The sequence below is a fragment of the Populus euphratica genome, unplaced genomic scaffold, assembly GCF_000495115.2.
Source record: "Populus euphratica unplaced genomic scaffold, PopEup_1.0 scaffold19.1, whole genome shotgun sequence".
NCBI lineage: Eukaryota > Viridiplantae > Streptophyta > Magnoliopsida > Malpighiales > Salicaceae > Populus > Populus euphratica.
In genome coordinates this window covers 2,707,977-2,735,068 of record NW_011499853.1, presented here as the reverse complement: position 1 = coordinate 2,735,068, position 27,092 = coordinate 2,707,977, and the positions used below count along the sequence as shown (strand labels likewise).

Genomic DNA, 27,092 nt, shown 5'->3' with positions numbered 1-27,092 from the left:
GACAATGGAAAAGCTGACGCTGAAGAAGATGCACACAGTGGTGAGGGAGAATGTGAATCAGGTAGTATGGATCAAGTTACCGAGACATTACTACCTGAGACATCTGAAACTCCTATACAAAGCATGCACAGATCAAGGAGAAAACCAGCTTGGATGATTGATTACACAAGTGGTGAAGAACTTGCTGATGAAGACTCATTGACTCATCTTGCTTTGTTTGCAGAGAGTGACCCGATTACTTTTGATGAGGCAATTAAAGATTCAAAATGGAGAAAGGCTATGGATGCAGAGATCGAAGCTATTGAAAAAAACCACACATGGGAGCTAGCTGAATTGCCTGAAGGAGAAAAAACAGTGGGAGTCAAGTGGATTTACAGAACAAAGCTAAATGAAAGAGGAGAAGTTGACAAGTTCAAAGCTCGATTAGTTGCTAAAGGATATACACAAAGGTATGGAATTGATTATTCTGAAGTGTTTGCCCTAGTAGCAAGGCATGACACAATTAGAATGATTATTTCGTTGGCTGCTATGAATGAGTGGAATGTCTTTCAACTAGATGTAAAATCTGCGTTTTTGCATGGAGAACTTGTGGAACAAGTATTCGTAGATCAACCACCAGGCTATATAAAGAAGGGAAGCAAGGGTCTGGTATACAAACTGAAAAAGGCTCTTTATGAGTTGAAACAAGCCCCAGGAGCTTGGTATAATCGAATTGACAATTATTTCAGCAAGGCAGGCTTTCACAAATGTCCCTATGAGCACACACTCTACATCAAAACTGGAGGGAGAGGTAATCTTTTGATTGTATGCTTATATGTGGATGACTTAATATTCACTGGCAATGATGAAGATATGTTTAAAGTATTTAAACAATCCATGATGAAGGAATTTGAGATGACTGATTTGGGAAAGATGAAATTCTTTCTTGGTATAGAAGTGACTCAATCTACAGGTGGTATATTTATCTGTCAAAGGAAATTTGCTCGGGAAGTTCTTGTAAGGTTTGGAATGGATGATTGCAATTCAGTCCAAATTCCTATAATTCCTGGAACCAAGCTGACCTGTGATGATGGAGGAGCAAAAATTGACGGTACATATTACAAGCAAATGATTGGAAGCTTGATGTATATGACAGCCACTCGACCAGATTTAACATACGCTGTCAGTCTCATTAGCAGATTTATGGAAGCACCAACTGAACTACATCATCAGGCTGTTAGGAAAATACTTCGGTATCTAAAAGGAACACTTGACTATGGTCTGTTCTATAAGACGCAGAAGAGTGGAAAATGTGAATTAATCGATTTCAGTGACAGTGACTATGCTGGGGATGCAGAAGATCGTAAAAGCACATCTGGATATGTATTTCTCTTAAATGGAGCTGCAATTTCATGGTCCTCAAAAAAGCAACCTATTGTTACTTTATCTACAACTGAAGCAGAGTTTATAGCTGCTGCATCATGTGCATGTCAAGGTATTTGGCTAAACAGAATTTTGGAAGAAGTGAAGCATGCACAGCAAGGTCCAATTATGTTGTTCTGTGACAATAATTCAACAATTAAGCTGTCCAAAAATCCAGTCTTGCATGGAAGGAGCAAACACATTGATGTGAGATTTCACTTTCTTCGTGATCTCACCAAAGAAAGTAAAGTGGAACTGGTTCATTGCAGAAGTGCTGAGCAAATTACAGATATTCTAACTAAGCCTTTAAAGGCTGAATCTTTCGTGAAGCTGAGAGCATTGCTTGGGATGTGTTCGATCGTGGAAATAAACTGAATGCTTTCAAGCATACAGTTTAAGGGAGAATGTTAAAGATTGTTTGAATTTAATTTGTCTGTTTTCTGTTAATAAATCCTATTGACTAGGAATCACAGCTGTGAATCACAGCTATTAAGTGTGATCAAATCAGCAAGCCTGTTATTGCTGAGCTGATTAAGTCGTGAGTCTGTTACTATTATTTAGCTGTTTTTTCTGAGAATTACTTACAATGTAAGGCTATTTATAAAGCCAGTTTATCTTTTAATAAAACAAGTCGATTACGGTTCAATTTATTTGTTTGCAATCTGATAATTAACAGAACGTTGATATAGGATCTGACCGACTAGCTCTCATCACCTGCTTCCCACCCGGCAATCCATCTCAACCGTTGAATTCCCAGGACCCACCTCTTCACCTCTCCAATAAAAACACCAGTACGGTACCCCTACTCTCTCTCTCCTTCTCGTGTTAGTTTATAGGAGTTTTGAGAGCCTACAAGAACTGTAAGGCTTTGTTTGTTTTTTATGCTTTCATTATAGGCAGATAATGACGCAGCCTGATTTCTGAGCGGCCCAAACAAGTCATTGGGCATCTTTCCTCTTCTGAAAGAGGAGAGGTGGAGAGGCTAAAAGAAAATGTCTTTACCATGTAAAGTTGCTATGCTTTCTTATCCATGGCATGCATGTCTTTGTTAGCATTTTCGTTTGTTGAGGGGTGGAGTTATTCGAGGCGATCTATGGCTTGGATGTTTTTGATGGCATTTTCGTTTGTGGAGGGGTGCTGGTACTTGAGGCAATCTATGACTTGCATGCTTTTTATAGCATTTTCGTTTTCTGAGGGGTGGAGGTAATTGAGGCAATCTAGCATGTTCTGCTGATGGAAAAGATGATCATGAACCGACCAACATTGCTGCTGGACATGGTGGGAGCACTGTGAAACCATCTCCACGCGAATTTGACACAGCTGCGGAAGCAAGCAGTAAAGTAGAACCATCTTTGGCCAAACCATCTAGGTCTCCTTCAGGAACAGAGCGAAACTTAAAACCACAACGATGGATAAGTAGTTCTGTGACTCCAAATCAAATAACCTCTGCCATTGCAGCATCAGAGAAATCCCGTCTTCGTTGCTCTGTAGTTGTGGCCCTATTGGCTGTCTTATCGAATCTAGGATTTCCCCTGCTGGGCAGCAACTTGATAAGTATCATTATTATTTTCAGGCCTCTTTATCTAGTTCTGCTAACCAATGTAACGCTTCTTCTCTTCAATAAAGTGTTGTGATGTTATTTTTTATAGTGTTTATTATTAAAAAATATATTTTAATATTAGTAAATTAAAATGATATGAAAATATAAAAAAATAATTTAAAATAAAAAATTAATTTTTTAAATATTTTTAAAATACAAAAACAAATATGGTCGGAAGGAAACTGATGCAGTATTGTACTGTGCATGCCGTAATGGCCATTTGCGGCCTTTCCTTGGTCTTTTAATTTAGCTACATGATTCTATATGTTATTTGTTTTGCCATGCATCAGTTCATTCTCTCTGGAACAATCTTTGGTTTCTGAATAAATTTATGATGTTTTTATTTGTGTGCTTACCACCACTTGCTTCATTCTTTCAAACACTGCAATTGCTGCGCGAGCTTTCCCCTGATTTGCGAATTTTTTTTGAAAACAGCACACTTTAAAAATGAAATTTGTCAAAGACAATTTTTTTTAATAGAAAATAGCATTGTTTAACTGTGATTTTTTAAAAAAATTGCAGTCGGAGAATTGCGATATCTTTAGCATAACTTGCACCGAGAAGAGAAGAGAAGAGAAGAGGTGCTTTGGGCCAATGCAGCCAGATTAAAGAGATTGGCAAGCTTGACCAATGCAGCCACATTTTGCGTACATTCCAATATGAGCATTACACAGAGAAGTCTTCCTGAACAACCCATTTCTATCACAATACATGTGTATCCCGTTCAACTTCAAGAGCTTCTGGCTGCCCACTCGCCGGCGAAGCAGAAATAATGCTAATGTTATCAGGCTCAATGCCCACAATTTGCATTTAAGCACGGGTACCCCGGATATCGTTGCTGTCCAAGGTACTGTAGACTCCTATAAGGAATTGAATCAAACGAAGCTCTCGCCTTTCTCATTTGACCCAATCTAGCATTCCCAGAAAAGATACTATTCCATGAAATCGAATCTCTTTCAATCATTCCATCAAACACCTCGAGTGCATGTAATAAATTATAACACCTCGAGTTCATTCTTTATGGTAAATTAGACTTCCCAAACTTGCATAAATGGGCATGGGCTTGCTTACCCTGATTATAACAAACAAGCCCTGAACTGGATGATAACAAATGGTCTTCACTTTGTGGGTTGCAGTAACATGGATTTTTTTTTTTTATAAACATATAAAAACAATAAAAAATATTAATTTTAAATAAAAAAATAAAAATACAATGGACCGCCTTAGTTTTAGTATCTCTCCTGTATATTTTTTTTTTTTAAAATTAATGTGAATATTTGGGTTAACTTGTATGTATTACGATTAATCTTATGAGTTTTGAAGTTAACAATTATATAAGCTTTCAGTAGCCATATATGAGCAATCAAGAATTAAAAACAAGAATTCAAAATTAAAATAACAGATAAAACAAACCTTTTAGTTTCAAATCTTCACCGCTTAATCAATATTGTGCGCGAAGGCTCTTATAATTGCTTTGTATAAATACTCATTTGATTCGTTCAAGGCTGCGTAGCCAAGATCCTCACTTTTATCACACACATCTACCATTTTTGTCACCAAAAAGTTGCTCTGTGAAAGTTAGTACTTGATAACGTGAGTATGGATACTCTTCAACTCTACAATGTCTTTTCAGTTCAGCAAAATGTGCACAAGTAAATTCTCTAGTTCTCTGATTTTCAAGCCACCAATTCTTGTTGCCATTGCTTTCGGTGTTCTTGGTAATCAATGAATAGGGTGTTAAATGAGAGGCAGAAATTTGCAAACTTTTTGCGGTTTTGTTCAAAAAGTTTGTTACTTTATCAAGGAATGCAAGTACATGGAGCTTTAGTGAAAATGGGGTTTGGTTTTGACTTGATGTTAAGCAATGATCTAATAGTTATGTATGGAAAATGCGGTAGACTAGGTGTTGCTTGTGATATGTTTGATAGAATGCTCAAAAGAAATGTGGTTTCTTGGACGGCTCTTATGTGCGGGCACATACAAAATGGGAACCCGCTAGAGTCATTATTACTATTCTCCAAAATGGGCTTATCGGGTGTGAAACCGAATGATTTCACCTTTTCAACGAATCTTAAAGCCTGTGGTTTGTTGAATGGCCTAGATATTGGGAGACAAATTCATGATATTTGTGTGAAAACTGGATTTGATATGGTGAATGTGGTAGGGAATTCTATCATTGACATGTACTCAAAATGTGGAAGAATCAATGAAGCTGCCTGTATGTTTGAAGTTATGCCTGTAAGGAACCTTATAAGTTGGAATGCTATGATAGCAGGATATACTGTTGCAGGATTCTGTGAGAAAGCTCTAGTTTTGTTTCAAAAAATGCAAGACGTTGGGGGATTCCTCGATGAATTCACGTTTACAAGCACGTTGAAAGCTTGCAGTGACCTTGGTGCAATCAAAGAAGGAAACCAAATTCATGCTTTCTTAATTACTGGTGGTTTCTTGTATTCTGTTAATACTGCTGTTGCTGGTGCTCTCATTGATTTATATGTGAAATGTGGGAAGTTGTTCATGGCGAGAACAGTGTTTAGTCATATTGAAGAGAAACATGTGATATCATGGACGGCACTTATTCTTGGTTACGCTCAAGAAGGAAACTTAGCAGATTCCATGGACATGTTTAGGCAGCTTAGAGAGAGCAGCATTCAAGTTGATGGGTTTATTCTGTCAAGTATGATGGGCGTGTTCGCTGATTTTGCACTTGTTCAGCAAGGCAAGCAAATGCATGCATTTGCAATTAAAGTCTCCTCTGGTGTAGACATCTCAGTATGCAACTCAATTTTGGATATGTATCTTAAGTGTGGAATGATAAATGAGGCAGAGATACTTTTCAGTGAAATGCCTGCTAGAAATGTGATTTCTTGGACAGTTATGATCACTGGCTATGGAAAGCATGGTCTCGGCATAGAGGCAATTCGTCTCTTTGATGAAATGCAATTAGATGGTACTGAGCCTGATGATGTGACTTACTTGGCAGTGCTCTTAGGCTGTAGCCATTCAGGACTAGTAGAGAAAGGTCAAGAATACTTCTCAAGGTTATGCAGCTACCATGGGATCAAAGCTAGAGTAGAGCATTATGCATGCATGGTTGATCTCCTTGGCCGAGCTGGGCGCTTAAAAGAAGCTAAGAACCTCGTCGACAGCATGCCTCTTGAGGCAAATGTAGGGATATGGCAGACATTGCTGAGTGCTTGCAGAGTACATGGAGACTTGGAATTGGGGAAAGAAGTAGGTGGCATTCTTTTGAGGTTAGACAGTGAAAATCCTGTTAATTATGTGATGATGTCCAACATTTATGCTGATGCAGGCTATTGGAAAGAATGTGAGAGAATAAGAGAATTGGTGAAGTCAAAGAAGTTAAAGAAAGAGGCAGGACGTAGTTGGGTAGAGATTGACAAGGAGGTACACTTTTTCTATGGCGGAGATGATACGCATCCCCTCACAGAGAAAATACATGAAATCTTGAAAGAAATGGAAAGGAGGATGAAAGAAGAGTTAGGTTATGTTTACGGGGTTAAATATGCATTACACGATGTGGAAGAAGAGTCAAAGATGGAGAACTTGAGAGTTCATAGTGAGAAGTTGGCAATAGGGTTGGCATTGGTTTGTGGGGGTTTAGAAGAGGGGAGAAAGGTGATTCGTGTATTCAAAAACTTGAGAGTTTGTGGGGATTGTCATGAGTTCATAAAGGGTTTATCGAAGATCTTGAGAGTAGTATTTGTGGTGAGAGATGCAAATAGATTTCACAGGTTTGAGGATGGCTTGTGCTCTTGCAGAGATTACTGGTGATTTTGTATTACAGTCATCTTACCCTCCTGAGATTTCATACCATTTTGGGCTTGGAAATCCCACTTAAGAGGCCTCCTTTAATGCTGCTGTAAAATTAGATTCTGGCAGCCAGGAAAGAGAGGGAGGATGGGATACAATATGGAAAAAACATGTAATTGACCTCATGGAGAGATGAGCAAGCATACAATTTGGAAGCAAGGGATCTTCAGGCCTAGCTTCTCCCCCCTTTCACTGTTGAGCAAGGAGTCTTGTGGCGTGCGAGCAACAGCACTGTTATTTGTTGAAGACTTCTGTGCTTTAAAATGCTGAAACAAGCTTTTGAAGTTTCTTCATCTCCATTTTTATCTAGGTAACAATTAGTTGAGTTGGAGGCTCCAGCTCATTACAGCTATTATTGTACACCTTCTGTCCAAGTCATTACACCAAACCTCAGATAAAAAGTCTTGACCTTGACAAATCATCTTTATTTGTACAATGAACAAAATCTTTACAATGAAACAACCGCCTCGCCGAATCTTCGTAATTTATTAGCTTTATGCTCAGTACCATGCAATGCCATGTTATCCAAAATCAGGGTTCCATTCAACTGAGAGAAGACTCGAAAGAAAAAAAGGATTTCCATTGATTTGAATTGTACATGTACAAGGAGATACAATAACTCATGGTCAAAGCCAGCCATTCACGTCAAACCAGCACATAGATTTGCTTCGAAGTGCAGTAGCTTAAGTTGGACACTTGAAGAACGGATGATTAAGAGCTTGCCAAGCTGTTAGACGTTCGGATGGATCATATTTTAACAAACCATGCAGCAGGTCAATGAGTGAAGATCTTGAGCTGTCTACGTGTTGAGATATCATAAGCTGTGTTGTTCATCATTAAAATCCAATATCAAGAGCATCAATAATCCAGTATCCAAGGTATAGAAATGAAATCCAAAACAAAAAAAATAGAAATCACCTTTAGTCGATCAAGCTTCTTCACAGCTCTGATACTTTCCCTAGAAACTGCTCCTTCAGGCCAATTCAACCTGGATCCTCTCCGAAAATATTTCTCAGCTCCACGACTGCATGTAACAAAAGTGGATGGAATTCAGTAAAATTGGAAGAGAATTCTACATTCATTAATAGCTGCTCAAACATTATGGGAGTAATGCATAGGGAAGACATGGATCATGAGAAAAAGAAATTGGGAAAACAATAGAAATTAACCCAAAAACTGGACTAAATCAATTTAATCCACTCAACCAGGTTTCTCGCTCAAATATTAGGAAAGAACTTACTTAGCCCTAAGAATCATGTGCTCTGGCAGAGGTCCCAATACCCTCTCCATCATAGCTAAATGTTCCAAGTTCTCATGTGTCTGGAATAGAGCTTCGCCCTGCATACATTTTCCGACAAATTTAAGTATTTCTGATAAGAAATTCAGAATCAAAGCAAGGTTCTCATACAACAAGAGACAAGCAGGACTAACCGAGCATAACTCAACTAGTATACAACCAATGCTCCACAAGTCACATGGATAAGACCAACCTAGACCTGCAATGAAAATGTATGCAGCAAGTTAGGAAATAAGATTTAATTATAGAATAGTGCACTCCGCAGGCAGTTAAATTTCAGAGAAATCTCCGTCACAAAAGCACATTTAGGTAGGAAGAACAAACAAAACAAAACTACATTAATCAAGCACAAATGATTTCACACTCATGAACTAATTTTGAGATTTAAGAGACGAGTTAAGGTATCACTTGAAGTTTGTAATAGAACCATATAGGCTTGAATTTCCCAGGTGGTGATTCCACAGTGAAATCCATTGTGCCTGTTTATGTATATATTAGTTTCTTGTTTTTTTTGTATTTTTAACTATTCAAAGGAAATTTATCATACATCGATCAAAAACTTCCAAATTTCAAGTATAAGCATTTTGGTGGGAGGAATTGCTAGAGAAAAGGAAGAATAGAAAACGTGCACTTTGACAGCTATGGTTTATTAGTCTCTCTAAGAGAGAAAAAAAACAAGGGAACTTGAAATTAATGGTATGGTAAACATGGGAAATAAGAAGGCCATGCAGAGAGAATGCAAAAACAAATCCAAAAGTACCATGGGAAAAACAGCCCTTACAAATTTGAACTTTAAATTTCTCTAAAACTATGCATGTCAGTAGAATCAGTAATAAATTTTCCCACTACAGATGTCTGGGGGAAAAGATAACACATTGAATGTACCATCAGATAATCAGTCCTCTACACAAACAAGTTGAAACAAATGATGTAAGGTTCTAGAAAGAAATGAAAAGAGAAACTATTAATGTCAATCTAAGAATTGTTTTTTTTAATGAATTGAGTGTCTGATCTGAAAAGAACATTTCTGTGACCTAGTGTCCAGATTCTCAACCCACTTCTGAAACATCTAAGCAAATTCCTACACCCATATCCCTCTACCAACCACCAAGTTCTTTTTGCACCTTCCATGAGAAGTCGACACATGTAGAAGCAACCAAAGAGGGAAACACATTCTCATTTGTCAACACAGTAACTCGTTACCTAGAATGACCTCAGGGGCTCTGTAATGTCTCGTTGAAACAATGGAGCTATGGTTCTGATTATCAAATGCAGTACTACCAAAATCAATCAGCTTAATGGAACTTGACTTTGGCAAGCACCTGAAGTGCATTTCATCTGAAGAACTCCTCTGTACCATTTCAATCATTTTTAAGGTTATAACCAACCCTAAACCCAAATCTTAAATGGTATTATTTTTCAATTGTGAAAGGCCAAATACCTTGGAGCCTGGAAGCTTTATATATTCAGATGACACAAGAAGTATATTTTCTGGCTTCAGGTCAGTGTGAATTAAGCGTAAATCATGCATATCTGCCAAATATGACAAGTCATGGAAAATAAAAACATTACACAAGAGGTAAAAAAGAATCAGAGATCCCTTGCTAGCCCTGAATAAACAAAACAGGCCAAGAAACAGATCTGGGTGATTGGTTAAGAAATATAAGGAAAGTAACAAGACAAGAGCCAAGAACAATCCACACACATGCTACAGATTCCAAAAGCTGACGTCCAAATTCCCGAACAAGATCCACGGGGAATGGGCTGTATTTATTTCTCTTTAGAAAATCAAACAAACTTGGTCCAAGCTTCTCAAATACCTGGTAACACCATTAAAAATCCATTCAAAGGAAGTTTTCTGTTTAGTTCCCATTTCATGAATTAAGTCCATGCAGACAAATTGATATTAAACCATCATAATTGACTGAATATAAGTTACATGTTCTGAATATATATTAGTGATAAATTGGTCAAATTTTGAACACCAAAGAGTTCAAAGGATTCACATTTGGACATAAGCAACATAAAAAAATGCACAGAAAATGAGACAAATAAATCTAAGGCTTAGTTTCCAGCCACTTCTTTCATCATTTGAAAGGATGGTTTGCCAGTGAATCCAGCACAATCTTCCTATAAAATACAGCACGAGAAAAGGAATTACTTATAACAGAGATTTAATTGGAATACTTACAATACAAATGTGATTGCGGTAATCAAACCAGTTCCGAATCTGAACACATCTGCATAGAGGAATCAACAAGCAGGGAGCATGAGAACATGCCGCGTGATGGGTGAAGACTGATGACATGCAAGCAACTTTTCTCTCAGCAGAAACTCATAAAACATATACCGTGAGCTGGCTTTTTCATTCTTGGCCACACGCTGAAGTATATCGACTTCAATCATTGCTGCATCACGATACTTGTGAATGCTACGTACTACCTTGATTGCCACATACTCTCGTCTTTGGCGATCCCAACATTCCAAAACTCGCCCAAAAGTGCCTACAATACTAGCAATTTGCTGAATGGCACAAGCAGAATCACAAAAATTTAACATCTTGTAGATAGCAAGACGCTTGACAGCTAACCTTCACCCATTTTGCTCAGTATTTTATCTGCCAAACAGTGCAAGAAGTTCCTAATCAGAGATTGGGCCAATGCTTTGCACAGAGAACGCAATTAAAACATTGCATGACTCTTAACTAACAAAACACTTCACATAAACTTTTATAAGAACTTAGTACATATAATTTATGAATTTCAAATGTTTTTCCCCACTAGATCTGTTCCAAAAGAAAGTTCAGTTTCAGTTTCAGTTCCTTTTTTTATATTCTTATCGATCTCTTCTTGAGATTCCCTTTTCTTTGCCTTAAAACAGGAGGATATTATTAAAAAATTCCAAAATTTGAGATTTCCCAATCAGATTTTAAAATCGCAAATAGTAAATTTGAAGAAAAGCTTACATCTTGGAGTCAAATTCTCGCCGAGATTAAACATATAATGTCCTTCACGATCATCCTCCCTTCTCGGCGGGGACACATACCTAGCCGCCATCCCCTCATTTCGAGCCACCACTGGAGCCCGTTCCTACAAATAACAAAAACCACCACCAATTTTAACCCCGAGTCAATCTCCCTGTACCAAGCGTGATTTTCAAGATCTCTCATTATCCTAATCCCCCAGATCTCCGAAAAAAAAAATAAACCTCTGGTTGTGCGGGGCCTACGTCCCACGCGAATCTCGGCCGTTTTCTGACACGCTGCTGCTTCTCCATCCTTTCGATATCGACAACTGCTGCTACCATTCGAGCAATCAAGATTTCCCTCTGCAACACAAAAAAATCCTGAATTCCAGGAAAGTTAGGGAATTTGACCTTACAGTGGCAGCTTATGAAATCTAATTAGGGTTTGCTTGTGATAATCGTGGGAAAGATGTACGAATACGATGTAAGAAGTGTACGGGTGGTAAAGAGGGGTTGTTAGGGTTGGGGTTCGGTAAAATGACAAGAAGGCTTTGCGCTAATTTATTTATTTGGTCGTGTCGTCCTCAACTGCCAGGTGTATTTCTTCCGCGGTTCATTAATGATTTCCTTAGATATTTGGGCTTGGGTTGTTGGACCCTAGTTTTAATCTTTCAATTCAATTGGATCTAAACTGGGCCACATCAGTCGAATTTACTAAGATTGAAAAATAAACTTAAGGGAACGGGAAGTTACTATGTATTTCCTCCGAGGATACTATTTTTAAAAATAATATTTTTCCTTTATTTTTTTATTTTTAATATATATTTTTAAAATTTTTATATTAAATTTATTAAAAATTAAAATTATAAATTTAATCGTTTAACTTAATTTTTTTATTAATTTTTTTCAACCTTATCTTTTAATATTAATTTTATTTGAAATTAAATTTAATAATTTATTTTAATTTGATTTATATTGAGTTGTTATAATTTCATGACTCAATATATAAATTGATAAATTAATCAAGTTAACCCAAATTAATTAAATATATTATTGTCTTAATTTTTATAAAAATATATTATTTTGAATATTCATTTTGAATCAAACTATATTTTCATAATCATTTAATTGTCTTAAAACTAATTAAAAAAAACTAAGTTATATTATACTAATCCCTGCACAATTTTGTTTTTTCCTACTATAAAAGGAATATAAGCAACACTTAAATCATTTTTTTATAATTAAAAAAATTGATCCTGTAGATAATATAAAGCATGCCTGTAATTTAATCTTTATATGTAAGGGTAAAAAAACAGTGCACGGTATCCAATTAGGTCTTCTTCTGCAGAGGTCCCTAAGAAGTTTTTTCTTTCTTTCTTTCCTTGAAACATGTGTAAAATGGTGTCTTGCATTTATTTTATTTTATGATATGTGATTACATAATGTTAAAACTAAAAAGAATGCGATGTGTTGCTTAGAGTTGGGACAAGAGCTATTGAAATGTACGTATTGCAAACATAAAGACGTCCCTGCCTCGCGTGTTAATATAGAGTAAATATATCTTTGAATTTTTTTAAAAAAAATACATTTTATAATTTTAAAATGTAAAAAATATATCATATTTACTTTTATTATCAACACATCTAAATACTGTTTAAATCTCCCGATCTTTATATTTAGTTACATTTCAACAAGAGATAATTTTTAATCTTTTACGCTCGTCTTTTTCTTTTTTCTTTTCTCGTGAAAACAAACTTACAAGAAATGTCCACTTATAGCTATAAAGTAAAATATATGGGTTATAAAAAAAAAATTATTCTACAAGTATCAAACAAAATCAATAATCATCAACAAAACTATAGAAATTATTTTAAATGTATATTAAGAATATTAATAAACTATCCATATAAATAAATATAACAGATATAGGTTGCATTGGTTTACTTGTAATTTTTATGTTTGTGGTGTAAAAAATATAATGATATACTTAGTAATACATTAAATTATATTTTTTATTGTGAGATCCATTAAAAAAATAAAGTTTGAAATGTATTTTTTGAAAAGAAATTTTTCCATGGTTTTGTAACTAAGATCAGTAAAAATTTATTTTCTTTAAAAAAAAAAAGCTTTTTTGAAAAAAAAATAATTTATTTATTTTAAATTAATATTTTTTATGTTTTTAGATCATTTTGATGTCTTGATATTAATTTTTTTCAAAAAAAATTATCTTGATATATTTTGAAGTAAAAAATACTTTAAAAAGTAATGACAATCACACAACTACTAAATATTTTATATATATTTTTTGTTGTATATAAACCTTAAATATAATTTTTATCAAATATGTGTTTATATTCAACTAATCATACTTTTTAAAAAATATAGTAACGTACTTGGTAATACATTAAACTATGTTTTTTTATTGTAAAATCCATTAAAAAATTAAGTTTGAAACGTGCTTTTTGAAAAACAATTTTCACACGGTTTTTGTAACTAACTTTGGTAAAACTTTGTTTGCTCTTGTTTTTTAAAAGTTTTTTTTAAAAAATTTATTTATTTATTTTAAATTAATTTTTTTTTTGTATTTTTAAATCATTTTGATGCGCTGGTATCAATATTTTTTAAAAAATAAAAAAATTATTTTGATATATTTCCAAGTAAAAAACACTTTGAAAAATAATAACAACTACATAATTATCAAATATTTTATATATTTTTTTTGCTATACATAAATCTCAACCATAATTTTTATTAAATATAGGTTTATATTCAATTAATCATACTTTTTAAAAAATTATTTTTTTAAATCAAAATTATAAAAGCTACTTCAAAAATAAACGAAATGCAAGGGGGAAAAAAAGAGTGCACTGTATCCAATTAAGTCTTCTTCTGCAAAGGTCCCTAAGAAGTTTTTTTTTTTCCCTTGAAACATGTGTAAAATGGTGTCTTGCTTTTTATTTTTTTTTTAAAAAATCTTATGATATGTGATTGCATAACGTTAAAACTAAAAAGAATGCGATGTGTTGCTTAGAGTTGGGACAAGAGCTATTGAAATGTACGTATTGCAAACATAAAGACGTCCCTGCCTCGCGTGTTAATATAAAGTAAATATATCTTTGAAAAATTTATAATAAAATACATTTTATAATCTTAAAATGTAAAAAATATATTATATTTATTTTTATTATCAATACATCTAAATACTGTTTAAATCTCCCGGTCTTTATATTTAGTTACATTTCAATAAGAGATAATTTTTAATCTTTTACACTCGTCTTTTGCTTTTTTCTTTTTTTGTAAAAACAAACTTACAATAGATGTCCACTTAATTTTTTTTTCATAGCTATAAAGTAAAATATATGGGCTATAAAAAAAATTATTTTACAAGTATCAAACAAAATCAACAAAGATAATCATCAACAAAACTATAAAAATTATTTTTAATGTATATTAAGAATATTAATAAACTATCCATATAAATAAATATAGTAGATATAGGCTGCATTTGTTTACTTGTAGTTTTTATGTTTGCGGTGTAAAAAATATAATAAGGTATTTGGTAACATGTTAAATTGTGTTTTTTTATTGTGGAATTCACTAAAAAATTAAGTTTAAAATATAGTTTTTAAAAAATAATTTTTACATGGTTTTTGTAACTAAGTTTGGTAAAACTCAGTTTGCTTTTGCTTTTCAATTTTTTTTTTTAAAATTAATTAATTTATTTTAAATTAATATTTTTTTTATGTTTTTAGATTAATATTTTTAAAAAAATAAAAAAATTATTTTGATATATTTTTAAGTAAAAAATACTTTAAAAAATAATGACAACTACACAACTACCAAATATTTTTTTTATATTTTTTTGTTATATATAAACTTCAACTATAATTTTTTATCAAATATGTGTTTATATCCAATTAATCATACTTTTTAAAAAAATATTTTTTTAAATCAAAATAATAAAAGCTACTTCAAAAATAAACGAAATCATAGTGGTGCTCTATCCAACAAACAAATAAAATGTTTTTAACTATTTTCACTTTCATTTCATAGAAGAAAAACTCCCTTTGTATTCATCCTCATTCAAATAAATAAAAGCAGATATCCATAGAATTGGATATAATTATCATCTCAAAATAAAGTAAAAAATAAAAATATGTCAACTATATAACACCACCGTGACACCATTTGGTCAAACGTCACCATGGTCCCATTCCCATTCCAAAGCATTCTAAAACTAGGGGAAGAAGAATCATCGTCCCATGGTTTTTCATCCTTCCCACTCTCCCAACCAACCAAAAATCGCCACATGTCCAATTGCCTTCTTCTCCAAATAAAAATGAGCGTCGAAACCACGCGACGGCCACAAGCCGGCTCCTCTATATATGAAGTACAATCCTCGCAAGCATAAACAACCAGAGACCAGATTGTTAATCAACTCAGTTAAACGGGAGCAATGCAGTCATTGCAAGAGAAAGCCTCCGAGTGGAGTGGAGTTGACTCTGCTGACGCGTTTGCTATTGACAACACTAACCTGTTTCAAAAGCTCGGCCTTCAAACTTTCATCAACCTCTCCACAAACTTTTATAACAGGTGAGTATTTTTTGTTGGATTAAAGGGTTTTTTTTGCTTTTTTGTTAATGGGTTTTTGTTTTTAGGGTTTATGATGATGAAGAAGAGTGGTTTAGATCCATATTTGTGAATTCTAAGAAAGAAGAAGCAATTCAGAATCAGTATGAGTTTTTTGTGCAGAGAATGGGAGGGCCTCCTTTGTATTCTCAAAGGAAAGGTATGTTTTTCAAGTATATAAGATTTTGCGTTTTTACGGCTTCAATTTTTTATGATAAATTGCTGTTTTTTTTTGAAGAATTTCTGCTTGTGATGTATGGTTTTAAAAGGGGTTAATTTTTGGTAATTATTAGCAATTAAATGACAATGGTGGAGGAATCCTCGGGATTTTTTCTTTAATATAGATTCAAGGTTAGTATTCAGTATGATGTTAAAGATTAATCCACTGGACTAATCAATTTCTTTACTTGATGATAGAAATAGCTTGTTCTCCGTATGTTTTAGTTGATTGCTCTCTAGTTCAATAATTAATGAAATAATGCGTTCACTGAAACTTTTGTGGAGTAAAACCTGGTGGAGTGGGTATGTTGTGTTGCCAAGCGCAAGTTATGAGCATAAGTTGGCCTCCTTGCTGTTAATTCAAAGAGGCTAGAATTATCAGCGTGGGCTATTCTGTGCCAGGCTTGCTAAGGAAGTTCATACAGATCAGTTTCAAAGTTATTCCGTCTGGTTTGAGGTCTTCTGGGGAAGCGTTTGCATCTATAAACCGTTGGAGAGGATTGTTTCTATTAGGATACTGAGAGTTTATGGTTGTCAGTTTGCTTTTCCTTCAAGGCTTAGCAAGAAGAAAACATTATGTTAAGTTGCTTTGGTGTGGATGATTTGATACTACTTTTGTTCATGCAGAATAACATGGAACAACCTTGTCTGATAACCATCTTTTCCTTTGACTTTGGCAGGTCATCCTGCTCTAATTGGACGCCATCGACCATTTCCTGTCACACACCAAGCTGCAGAGAGGTGGTTACATCACATGCAGAAGGCAGTGGACAGCACCTCAGATATCGACGACGACTCAAAAATCAAAATGATGAACTTTTTCAGGCATGAATTCCACCAAATTACTTCTTTGCCAATTCTAATTAAACCCATCTCAAATAGCATTATAGTTCTCGTCATTTATTTTGCTTCATGGTGATGAGAGATTGTGTACATTCTTATGCTCTTTAGGCACACTGCATTCTTTCTCGTGGCTGGAGATGAATTGAAGAATCAAAATGGGCGTGTTCCTTGTAAGCATGGCGCCAGCAAATGAGCTGCCTGTGTAAAGAAAGGATTCATCGTGACAAAACAATGGAGATACCAATTCTTTTCAAAGTTCTTAACGATATCACAGCTGTCCAAAGCCAAAACTTTCCTACAGTATTTATCAATAAATTTTGGCATTTGCAGTTACATTTATTCGTGTTCTGATGCAAATGCAAAACCTTAGTGAACTTCATCTAGTTTTTCATTAGCTTAGCTGTAATTGAAGAGTTAAGACCGTAACCTAGACTCCAAAACTCGGAACAGAGGGAACACGGAACTCGGAACTCGGGATACAAAGGGAACCAAGTTTTGATCGATGTATTAGAAAATCTTCTAATTCCCTAAAATTCCTCTCTATGTGGTGGTTTAATTTGTTTTGGCACATGGACAACTGAAGAACTCCTAACTCAGTAATTTGTCAGATTATGTTCGTAATCCCCTCCTTCCCGGTTGATCTGAATTCTAAAGAATTGTGTTTTTTTTTTTTTTTTTAAATGGGAAACAAATAACGTTAAGGTATGCATGTTAGATTAGATACTGTACAAATGCAGGAAGAAATAGGAATGATTTGTTACTCGGAGGATCCCTGAAATGACCATGAAAATCTGAATTGCGATATCATGGTTTTGGTGGTGAGGGATGAAATATATGAAAACTTAGAAAATAGGATAAGCATTCCGGGTTGCTACAATTCTAATCTCAGTTCTCAACCTTCAAATCTAACCTTGTGCATGAATTACGAGATTAAAAGGATGATTAGGAGTGTGATAATAGTTTTTTTTAGGTTAGGAAATGTATTAAAATAATGTTTTTTTTTCTGAAATTTATTTTTGTTATTAATATATTAAAATAATTTAAAAATATTAAAAAATATTTTAAAGCAAATTTTTTAACAACTAACAGATTAAAACTCAATCACAAACTCTATTATACTTTTTATATTTTGGAACTCAATTGATATCGTAGAAGATTCCACTAATTAAGTATTCATTGCAGATCATCTTTCCTTTAAAAATGAAATAATATTCTTAAAGAATACATGTTAATCATATATAAATTTATAAAATTATCATGTAAGCCTATGTTTTTGTGGTGTAAAAGTATTATTGACAAAAAATAAATGATTTTTTTTCGCTTCAAATTAAATTTTTTAGTGTTTTTAAAAGTGATTTTTTTTCGCTTTAAATTAAATTTTTTAGTGTTTTTAAATTATTATTTTAAAAATAAAAAAAAATATTATTTTAATATATTTTTAAATAAAAAATATTTTAAAAAATAATTGTTATCTAACAATCAAACTAATAGTGCTGAATAAAATAAAATGTTTGTTTTTGAGAATTATTGTCTCAATTTCCAACTCTCATTTGCTCAAGTAAAGTGAAGAGGGATGATTAGTCCATGTTAGGAGATCTTTGTGAAATTTCATATGATGCGAGGAGAATCTCTGCTGAGTAATCTGCACTCATAATTAAGCCTCGAAGGGGGGAATAATAGGTAATAATTCCAGCAACTTTCTGCTCTGGCCCAGAACATAGATTTAAAAGGGAAAAAGATGAAACCATGGAATAACCCATCCATCATCAGAGCAAAATCCCTTAAACTGTGATTTTGTTTAAACGTTATCCTGCCATTGTGCTGTTATCTTCCCTTTGCTAATCAGGACTACAACAAAAACAAAAACCCTCATAGATCTAGCAAGATAAAATCCTGTGAGTCTAGGCTGTGGGTGGTTGAGGAACATATCTTGCATTTTAATACATTGACTCTGTGAGGCAAGCCACTTGTTAGTTCATCCCAGATGTGTTCATACTTGTTCAAAACCAAAAACCTTTGTCAGTAGCATTTAGGATCCTATCCTGGATGTCAGGATTTATGCCTTAAAGAATGCACAGACCACTTTGTTAATAGATGTGAACCATTTCAGCATATCAGTTAGGATATGCACCATCAAAATCTATGCTTTAGAATAGTGGGAAAATCCAGCTAGTAAGAAATGGGAACTTGCCTTAAACAATTAATGCGTAGAATTTGAAGAAAACAAGCAGTGAGGCTGCAAGATTCTCTCTGCATCCATCACGCTGTCTACCACATGAGAATAGTAAAACGTTGAAAATCTAGAGCTGCTATCAGAAAGGAATCTTGATCTACTTGGGAGTAAAGTGAGTAGGAAAAAGAAACTTTCAATCCTTTGCTTTTGTCTTATGCTATTGCCTTGTATTGAGACCACAACCTAGGCTCAACTAGTTGCCGAAAGCAAGATAAAAGAGTAGGAAGAACATGGACATGAATCATGAGACACGCATGGAAACAGAGACATCATTGTTTGTCTATTTCTATACACAAACTTCCCTTGTGCTTATGGATCATGTTTCCATGAAGAAGTGCTATCAGTCATCATTCATCAGTCATATGCCTTCACAGTGAACTCAAAAACAGGACTTCGGCCCTGTCATTGAGAAACATTCCAAGAACAAAGTCAAAAACCAGGAAGAGGAAAACATTAATAAGGTGAATTTGGTTTCAGAGATAAAAAAGGCGATGGAAAAAAAACGTACACATCAAGCTTGCTTGAATTATCTAACAGTTTTACTCTTTTGCAAAATTCTTGAAGGGTCAGCATATCTAGCAGAGAAGGACCTTGAAAGAATTTCTGGCTCAGCCCAATCTGTTCCTTGATCAAAATTCTGCGAGTAATCATCTAGATCATAAGAAGCCTGCGATGTAACGGGAGACAAGTTGAATATTTTCTTCTTGCCTCTATTTATTTTTCTCCAAAACGCTTGCTACCTTGGTTTTGGACCATCCTTCACACCTGGAGTCCTACCCAGATAGATAGTCTCTCTGCCAGAGCCACCCCATTTCTTGAACAGTGCCATTTCCCTATAAATATTGAGAACCAAAAGAAGGGTCAAGTTTAAACTGCAAGCACTCCCGGTTTTTGTTGAGAGTATATATATACAAGAGCATGTAACATGGAGCTTAATGATGTAGATGACACTTACTAATTAATTAAACAAAAGGATAAATTAAGTAGTGAAAATGGCTTGGCTCTCATTGGCAACTGGCTCTAGAACTACCAAACTTGGCTTTGAAAATGCTATATTAAATATTTAAATCCATGCTCTTATCACCTAAAAATACATAAAAAAAAGTTTTGACTTTATTCTTGAGAAAATTGAAACAACAGGAATGGTTTGAAGGTTATGTGCATACATTGAATCAGAATATCATGGCCAAAATGTGTCATTTTACTTGTAGATTCTGGGGTTAAGAGTCAATGCCGTCGAGTTGAAAAGACATGTGCATCAAATATTTCAAGGATAAACGAAGAGATGGTTTAAAATCATAGAGTTGTCATGATTCACATCAGCTCTAGACGAGTCCGTGGTTGGCTTTGTTCTGCTTGACAATAATTTCACAAAGGTATGAGGTAATGGTGAAGAAAAGTTTCATTTTACTAGCTAGCTACTCAAACTCTCTTTTGAATTTTGATGCCACAACTATTAAATGAGAAAATATGCAATAATAAATGGCTGACGGCTGAAACGGGTTTAGCCATAGAAGCAAAACAGTACAAGTCTGGAGGAGGGAGCCCATGCCTCCAAACTTTAGCAAGTAGGGGTTAAAGTACTAAATTTTTTAAAGGTCAAAGTAAGAGCAAGGCCGCCGAAAGAGTCTAATTCTGCTAGCCGCGTGCCTGCCCTAATCTAGTTGGTGGTGTGTCCTTGCTGCTCTTTGTTTATCAAGTTTTACCTTACATTAACAGAAATAAAATATTAACAACGTGATTATAATTCTTCATTTCAGTTTTATTTTGAAAAGGTATTATATTAATATTTTACAATAATTTTATTGTGTTGGTATAAATATAAAAAAAATGTTTATATACGTTTAGTAAAATAATGTTTCTCACTCGGGGAGAGAAGCTGGTATCTGTGGTAGATGGACTTTTTTACAAGTATCAATCTCAGAGTTTTCAAGAAGTTTCAATCTAACCCTTTGTTTCAAGATAGTTAACAAGAAAAGGACCACATTGAAACCCTTGATAAACTATGTGGTTGGTATTGGAAAACATTTTACCCTCAAGGGACATAAATGGAACATTGCTGAATGAATAGAAATTAAAAACAGTTCATCTAATTGTTTCCTCATCTACACCCAACTAGATGGCATGTATCCTGCTGAACATTCCAAGGATCTTTTGTCATTGCTTGGCGATCCTGCTAAGATAGCAGAACACATCACAAGCTCTTTCTACACCCATTCTTCCTCTTCTTTAGTTTTTTCTTCATTTTCTTTGGCTTTTCATTTTTAGTTTATTACTTTATCCTCGAACTCTTTTTGCCACACACTCAATGCTGTGCAACGAACAAATTTAACTACCAGATATTAAAAGGCTTGCAGAAAATTTGGCCTTCTTGGTGATCGCCCTAATCCTAAATCTTTACTGCCTGGTAGATAAACAAATTTTGACCAAAAGGTAGTAATTCTTTCATCTTGCAATTAGTAGAAAGTCAAAAGCAGAAGTAAATGTCTTCAAGTTAATTACATTGTCATCACCATTCCCTAAAACCTTCACCTAGGCTAACCATACGTCCTTCGAATAAACCACCGGGTACAAATAAACAAGAAATAACTAGCGATCTTATGCAGGATCACCCCTTCCTTGGTGCATGCATGCATTTGGAAGAATATAAAACCAGTTTTTCTTCACAAAAGGTGCAAAATGACAGTTGCCTGCAACAAGGCCTGACTGTCTCGTAGAAAAGGTACATCTGGCCGAGGATTAACTTAAAATAGTAATTTTACTAACTAAAAGAAGCTTACATCATTATGCGTGACTGTGATTTGAATTCTTCTGCGAGTGTGTGATGGACCTTAGTTTCTCATAAGAATCAGAACAGGCACGAGCATAGTCTGACAGAGCGCGGAACAGTTCAGGCAAGCGAAGTTTGAGACTTCCAACTGATTTCTCTCTTACCTGAAGGCAATGTTTCTGGTGAGCTTCTACTTCCTCCTTCAGCCTAATATTTAAACTCTCTACTGCCAACTGCCTCTCGGAGACAGGATCGGGATTTGTGTCTTCACCTCTATCAGCATCTGTTCCGTCAGGGGTTCTCCGCTGCATGTATTTTTGGTGCCATTCCTTGAATGCCTGGTTCTTGCGCAAAAGCTCCTTCCTGGTTTCCTCACACTTCTCCTTTAGCTTCATCTCTTCTTCCTGATGGTGTACTATGGTTTCTTTCACAGCTGCAAATGATAAGATTGCAGATTTGGCAAGATCATCTGGAAGCTTTTCTAGATTGTCATGCCATGAATGGAGAAGGGCTTGGATAGGGGGATTCTGGGCTCTCGGTGGAGATGATGTTTTCTCTTTTAAGCTGCTTTCAATGGGGATCAGATTTAGCTTTAACCAACTAGTAAGAGTGTGAATGTATTGCTTCTGGTGGGTCACAAGCTTTTCGAATTGTGAATGCCATCCTTGGACAACTTTCCAAAGTTGGATTGTGCGCTCATGATGGTGTTTGGATGTTTCCTTGATAGCATGGTTGACATCAAGGGATTTAAGGTCTGTAACAATATTCAGTTGGCTGTCATGATGCATGCACATACTTGCCCACATCTTTGCCATCCTGCGGCATTGCATTCAAAGTTTCACAAGTATGCAAGAGGAGAAATAATATGATATCATTTTTGAAATTATGGTATTACTTCAACAGTTTTTGTTGGGTGCGGTGCTCCATAAAATCAATCTCCTATGATTAAAAAAAGAGAAAATTACCATGAGCATTTTATAGTTTAGTTGTTTTTACACTTATCCTCTATGTTAGTTTAGAGTAAGTGTAAAATAAACTAAACTATATGATGATTTAGATGTAAACTGTAATTTTTCAAAACACGAAGGTTAGGTGTAAAAACAACTAAGCTATAGATGTTCATGGTAATTTTCCCTTAAAAATACTAATTTTCAGACAGCTAAGGGAAACTGAGACTTAATGTTATTGCTGTAACAACATAAGAAATGAAAAAAGCAAAGAATACCCAAAAATTGCTATAATTACCCATGGCATGTTGGCGGGGGGAATAAAAGGACGAAGCTGCATGTAGCCCAGGTGATAGTTAATCTAATTTTTCTTCAGAAACACAGACGATACAAATCAAATGGGCATGCGCCACCTATTGTTGCCTACTTTTGACATTAGAACGCGCTATAGAGCGACAACTCAATGGGCAAATTCATGTGTGGTTCAGCATTTAACATCTATATTTCAGCATGGGATAAATCCAACCCCAATCCTAAAGATTAAAAGGAACATATTCAAATCCAGATTTTTATCTAGTTCACCAAACAGTTTGCAAGTGTCAAACTTTTCACTCCACTCCATACAACACTCTTGTTGGGAGAACAAAGCATAAGGTGAGCAAAAGTTTAATTTAAAACTTCCAATCTTTTCCAAAAAATACTTACCCGTCAACAAGATAAACAAGTTTTGGATACAGCTGCTGATCACGTATTTGATTCACTTCTGCAACAGTTGAGTCCATGGATTGCATGTCAACTATATATCTTGTATGCAGATGACTCACAGCTGCTTTTGTTTTCTCCAAGGATTCAGTACTACCACCACGTTTCTTCTGCTTATTTAGCAAAGCAACCTTCTTCTTGTACTCAAGCTTCATAAGCTCCCCTTGCTAATCAACATTAAGCAACAGACTTCATTAAGACCCAGCGTATGAAAAAGGCAAAATGACTTGAGCATTTCCCCAGAAAAAAAGGAAATAAAAGAAAGAAAGATCCGGCTTCACACCATTGCTAAGATTTACAAGAATGTGTCAAGCATCTATAAAAGTCTGTTTGGAAACTGTAAGCTTTTAATCTAATCATAGAAGGAAAGTGAACATTTTCTGATAAGATAAGCAGCATAACCAATAGCTGGGATGCCAAACTCAACATGAAGCGCAAACAACCAAAATCAAATGATGCAATGTACCTTCACTTCATCATAGAGTTTCTTTTCCCATGCCAACAACTTATCCAAAACAGTAGCGTGAGTTTCATAATCTTCAGTATCAAGTTCATCCTTTCCACCTTCAGCCCTAGGCTCACCTTTGAATGACCTATTCCAGGTGATAACACGCATAACCCTAGCGGAATGATCAATATGTCCTGCAAATGTCAATACCATATCAGCAAAAAATATCAACAAAAACAAAACATCTACCACAGGCAAGCTAAATATCAAGAAAATATCTTAGCAGATTAATCTTATGCTTCCAACTTTTAAAAAAGAACAACAGATCTTTCTAGGTACAGCACATCAGGATTGCATAATTTTCCTGTTACCATTTTTTTTTTTTTTTTGCTTTTGATAAGAGAACCAATAAAAGCAATAAGAAACCGCTTCCCCAAAAGATGAAGATGGCATAACAAAGTCCAATTGGGGTAAAAAGCAGCTACTGTCATTCAGAATGCCACGAAGGGTGTAGTTAAAGATTATAGGTTTGCTTCTTAGAGAAATCCTAGGATTGAAAATTTACATGATTGTTAATTTTAGAATTTTAAGGAATTAGTCGAGATTAGTATAAACTGGGCCGGAAACCCATGATTAACCAAAAAAAAATTCAAAATCATTACAAATTTTATATCATTAAATAAAAGCACAAATGCTTTCAGCTTCAATTTTCCACGTACAACAAGCATACACATTTTAGAAACTTTCATTATAAAAAAGATTGCAAATTTGATGGCCCCAGCAAGCAACTTCAACCCCAAGCATGCAAGAAATTACAATTAAAAACATAAACAGCCAAAACACAACATCAAGTAAACAAAAAATTCAAACACAAGCAACAAAGTTAAGCCAATTATACCTCGATTGTCAGCAAAATTAGAATGGTAATGCAAGCGAGTAGCCTCAAGCATCTTACAAACATCTTGTGCACTCTCCGATGCTTTTAAGAAATGATCATCAATTTCGTTCAAAACCTGCATCAAATTCACACTAGGAACAGACCCCCCTTTCCTCCCCGTCAAATTCACCGCACTAAACTCTGGTGGTGCCGTTTTTGAATGCTCCATTTGCTTCCTTTCCTTCTTCTCCACATCCCCTTCCTCCTCCTCTTCCACCACAGGATCCATCTTCTCCCCCGCCTTCTCCGGCGTCTTTGGCTCAATCTCATCAATCTCACCACCACCACCCTCTATCCCACCCCTCAAATCCCTAACCTCAGCAAACCCAACACCGACATTCTCAACATTCCCAAAATTACCCCCATTCCTTCTCACATCCTCCTCAGGATCCAAGGACGAACCCGGCATATTATCCGTCCTAAAGAAATAATCCCAGGCAATGTTCTTCGCCTCCGGCATCGGCGGCACCACCGAGGAATGACTCTCCACCGTCCTTGGTGGGGTCCTCGGAATCGTATCCTCCTCCCCTGGGCCCACACCCCCATTATTCTGTGGGCCCCGCTGCGAAACCTTCTCACTATTTTCATAATCCTTATTCTTTCTACTCAAACTCCTATTCCGCAACTCCTGCACTTCCTCCTCCTGCACCTCCTCCTCCTCCTCCGCAATCACATCAGAATCACCCATCTGCTTCCCTTTCATTACTATATCAGGCATACTCATAGCCCTCTTAATCGGACTGGGAGAAAAGTTAGGAAGCGGTGGTGGAGGCGGGGGAAGATTGTCCATCGACGACGGATGCAGTGGAGGGGGAGGAGGGGGGGGAGGCGGCGATTGAGAAGAAGGCTGTTCAAACGGAGAATCATGATTAGCTTCTCCATGGCCATAATCACTCAAAGCAGCACCAGTATTCTTTAAATAAATAGCATAGCCAGAATGACCAGCAGCAAAAGCATTTCTTGCTGCGACTGCTTCTTTCATCAAGATTTTCCGCTCTTTGCATCTTGAAACTGATTCTTCGTTATCCACCTTTGACTGTGCACACCCCATCACAGTTCAAGCAGGATTCAATAACAGATGAGGTTAAAAGGAAGGAAAAAGTTGTGGGTTCTTGATGATCGTGGAGGAGAGCATGTTAAGACAGCCAGACAGAGGGAGATATTGATACTGACAAGGATGGACAGAGAGTTAAGTGTGTAGTGCGAATGGTGTGCGGAGCAAAGATGAGAGGTTTTCTTTCTTGTTGTGTGTTTTTAGATACTCGAGAGAGTAGGGAAAAGGGGTGTACTCGCTGGGTTTGGAGGAGCAGGTGCGCTTGTTTTGTATCTAAACTAACGGTCACATTTTTTAAGGTGGAAACCATGTCGTTTTGCGACGGTGAGATGATGTGCTGGCAGAGAATGCTCGCCGGACCCTAATGATTTACGAGCAATCTTTCTCACCCCTAAGGCAAACAATCTAGCCCAGAGATGGAAACCTGCAAAATCCCTGTGCCGAGAATTGTGTTTTCCGAACTGTATTCATGTTCAATCGGTGACTTCTGGACGTTGTTCAATTTGGAAAATATTAATTGCCGTAGTCAAGAGTCTAATTTGAAAAATATTATTCAAGGCCTCCTTCTATTAACATCCATGCCTAATCAAACTACTCAATTAAAACTAAAAAAGATTAAGCTTCTGGAAATGATGTCAAAGGATGGATTGATACAACTCTTTTCTTTAAATTAAATAAATAAAAAATAAACAATTCAAACTCACGTTTTCTGTTCAAGGCGACGACGACAGTCTCAAGCTCTCGGCCAGAGTAGTTGATGCATAATTGAAATGCCTGCTCTAGAAGAAACGAGGGTCTAATAGGCCGTAAGGGCATAAGTTTTATTTTGATTGGTCGTACAAAGGTCAACATCAATTAAACCTCGACCAATCAACATGTTTTTTCACCCAGCCAATGAGAGCGGAGACGTTAAAAATCATGCCGATTTAAAGTATTTTTTATATTAAAATAATATTTTTTATTTAAAAAAATTATTTTTAAAATCAATGCATTAAAAAAATTCAAAAGTATAAAAAAATTTAATTTTTTTTTAAATTAAAAATTTTTAAAAATACAGGTTTTCTGCTGCCTAAACCTAAACCATCTCCACTGAATTTTCTACACTAACTCTTAAGAGAACCAATAAAGGACAGCTCCCTCGCTTCTGTTCCAAA

General features: G+C 35.3%; 4 protein-coding genes and 1 long non-coding RNA gene across 5 annotated transcripts; 2 read left to right on the top strand and 3 right to left on the bottom strand.

Annotated features, from left to right (window-relative positions):
- Window positions 1–1,184: 1,184 nt before the first annotated feature.
- LOC105122331 (uncharacterized) lies at window positions 1,185–3,023 on the bottom strand. The gene is made up of 3 exons (XR_841682.1): window positions 2,718–3,023; window positions 2,103–2,107; window positions 1,185–1,195 (listed from the first exon to the last, which is right to left on the bottom strand). It is a non-coding gene; the product is annotated as an uncharacterized LOC105122331 (long non-coding RNA).
- Window positions 3,024–4,453: 1,430 nt separating this feature from the next.
- On the top strand, window positions 4,454–7,166 carry LOC105122329 (Tetratricopeptide repeat (TPR)-like superfamily protein). Its single transcript, XM_011021385.1, has one exon. It carries the CDS (start codon window positions 4,727–4,729, stop codon window positions 6,794–6,796), a length of 2,070 nt encoding a protein of 689 aa, XP_011019687.1. The 5' UTR covers window positions 4,454–4,726; the 3' UTR covers window positions 6,797–7,166.
- Window positions 7,167–7,394: 228 nt separating this feature from the next.
- On the bottom strand, window positions 7,395–11,675 carry AME3 (Protein kinase superfamily protein). Its single transcript, XM_011021384.1, has 12 exons — window positions 11,340–11,675; window positions 11,098–11,221; window positions 10,723–10,749; window positions 10,483–10,636; window positions 10,324–10,372; window positions 9,838–9,952; window positions 9,574–9,665; window positions 9,336–9,483; window positions 8,267–8,331; window positions 8,076–8,173; window positions 7,754–7,859; window positions 7,395–7,656 (listed from the first exon to the last, which is right to left on the bottom strand). The coding sequence occupies exons 1-12, from the start codon at window positions 11,436–11,438 to the stop codon at window positions 7,519–7,521; spliced, it is 1,215 nt and encodes a 404-aa protein (XP_011019686.1). The 5' UTR covers window positions 11,439–11,675; the 3' UTR covers window positions 7,395–7,518.
- A 3,674-nt stretch (window positions 11,676–15,349) lies between these two features.
- GLB3 (hemoglobin 3) lies at window positions 15,350–17,404 on the top strand. The gene is made up of 4 exons (XM_011021383.1): window positions 15,350–15,689; window positions 15,755–15,885; window positions 16,625–16,769; window positions 16,896–17,404. Exons 1-4 carry the CDS (start codon window positions 15,553–15,555, stop codon window positions 16,978–16,980), a joined length of 498 nt encoding a protein of 165 aa, XP_011019685.1. The 5' UTR covers window positions 15,350–15,552; the 3' UTR covers window positions 16,981–17,404.
- A 4,083-nt stretch (window positions 17,405–21,487) lies between these two features.
- LOC105122326 (uncharacterized) lies at window positions 21,488–26,430 on the bottom strand. Its single transcript, XM_011021382.1, has 4 exons — window positions 24,846–26,430; window positions 23,966–24,141; window positions 23,443–23,666; window positions 21,488–22,606 (listed from the first exon to the last, which is right to left on the bottom strand). Exons 1-4 carry the CDS (start codon window positions 25,933–25,935, stop codon window positions 21,805–21,807), a joined length of 2,292 nt encoding a protein of 763 aa, XP_011019684.1. The 5' UTR covers window positions 25,936–26,430; the 3' UTR covers window positions 21,488–21,804.
- Between the last annotated feature and the right edge of the window lie 662 nt (window positions 26,431–27,092).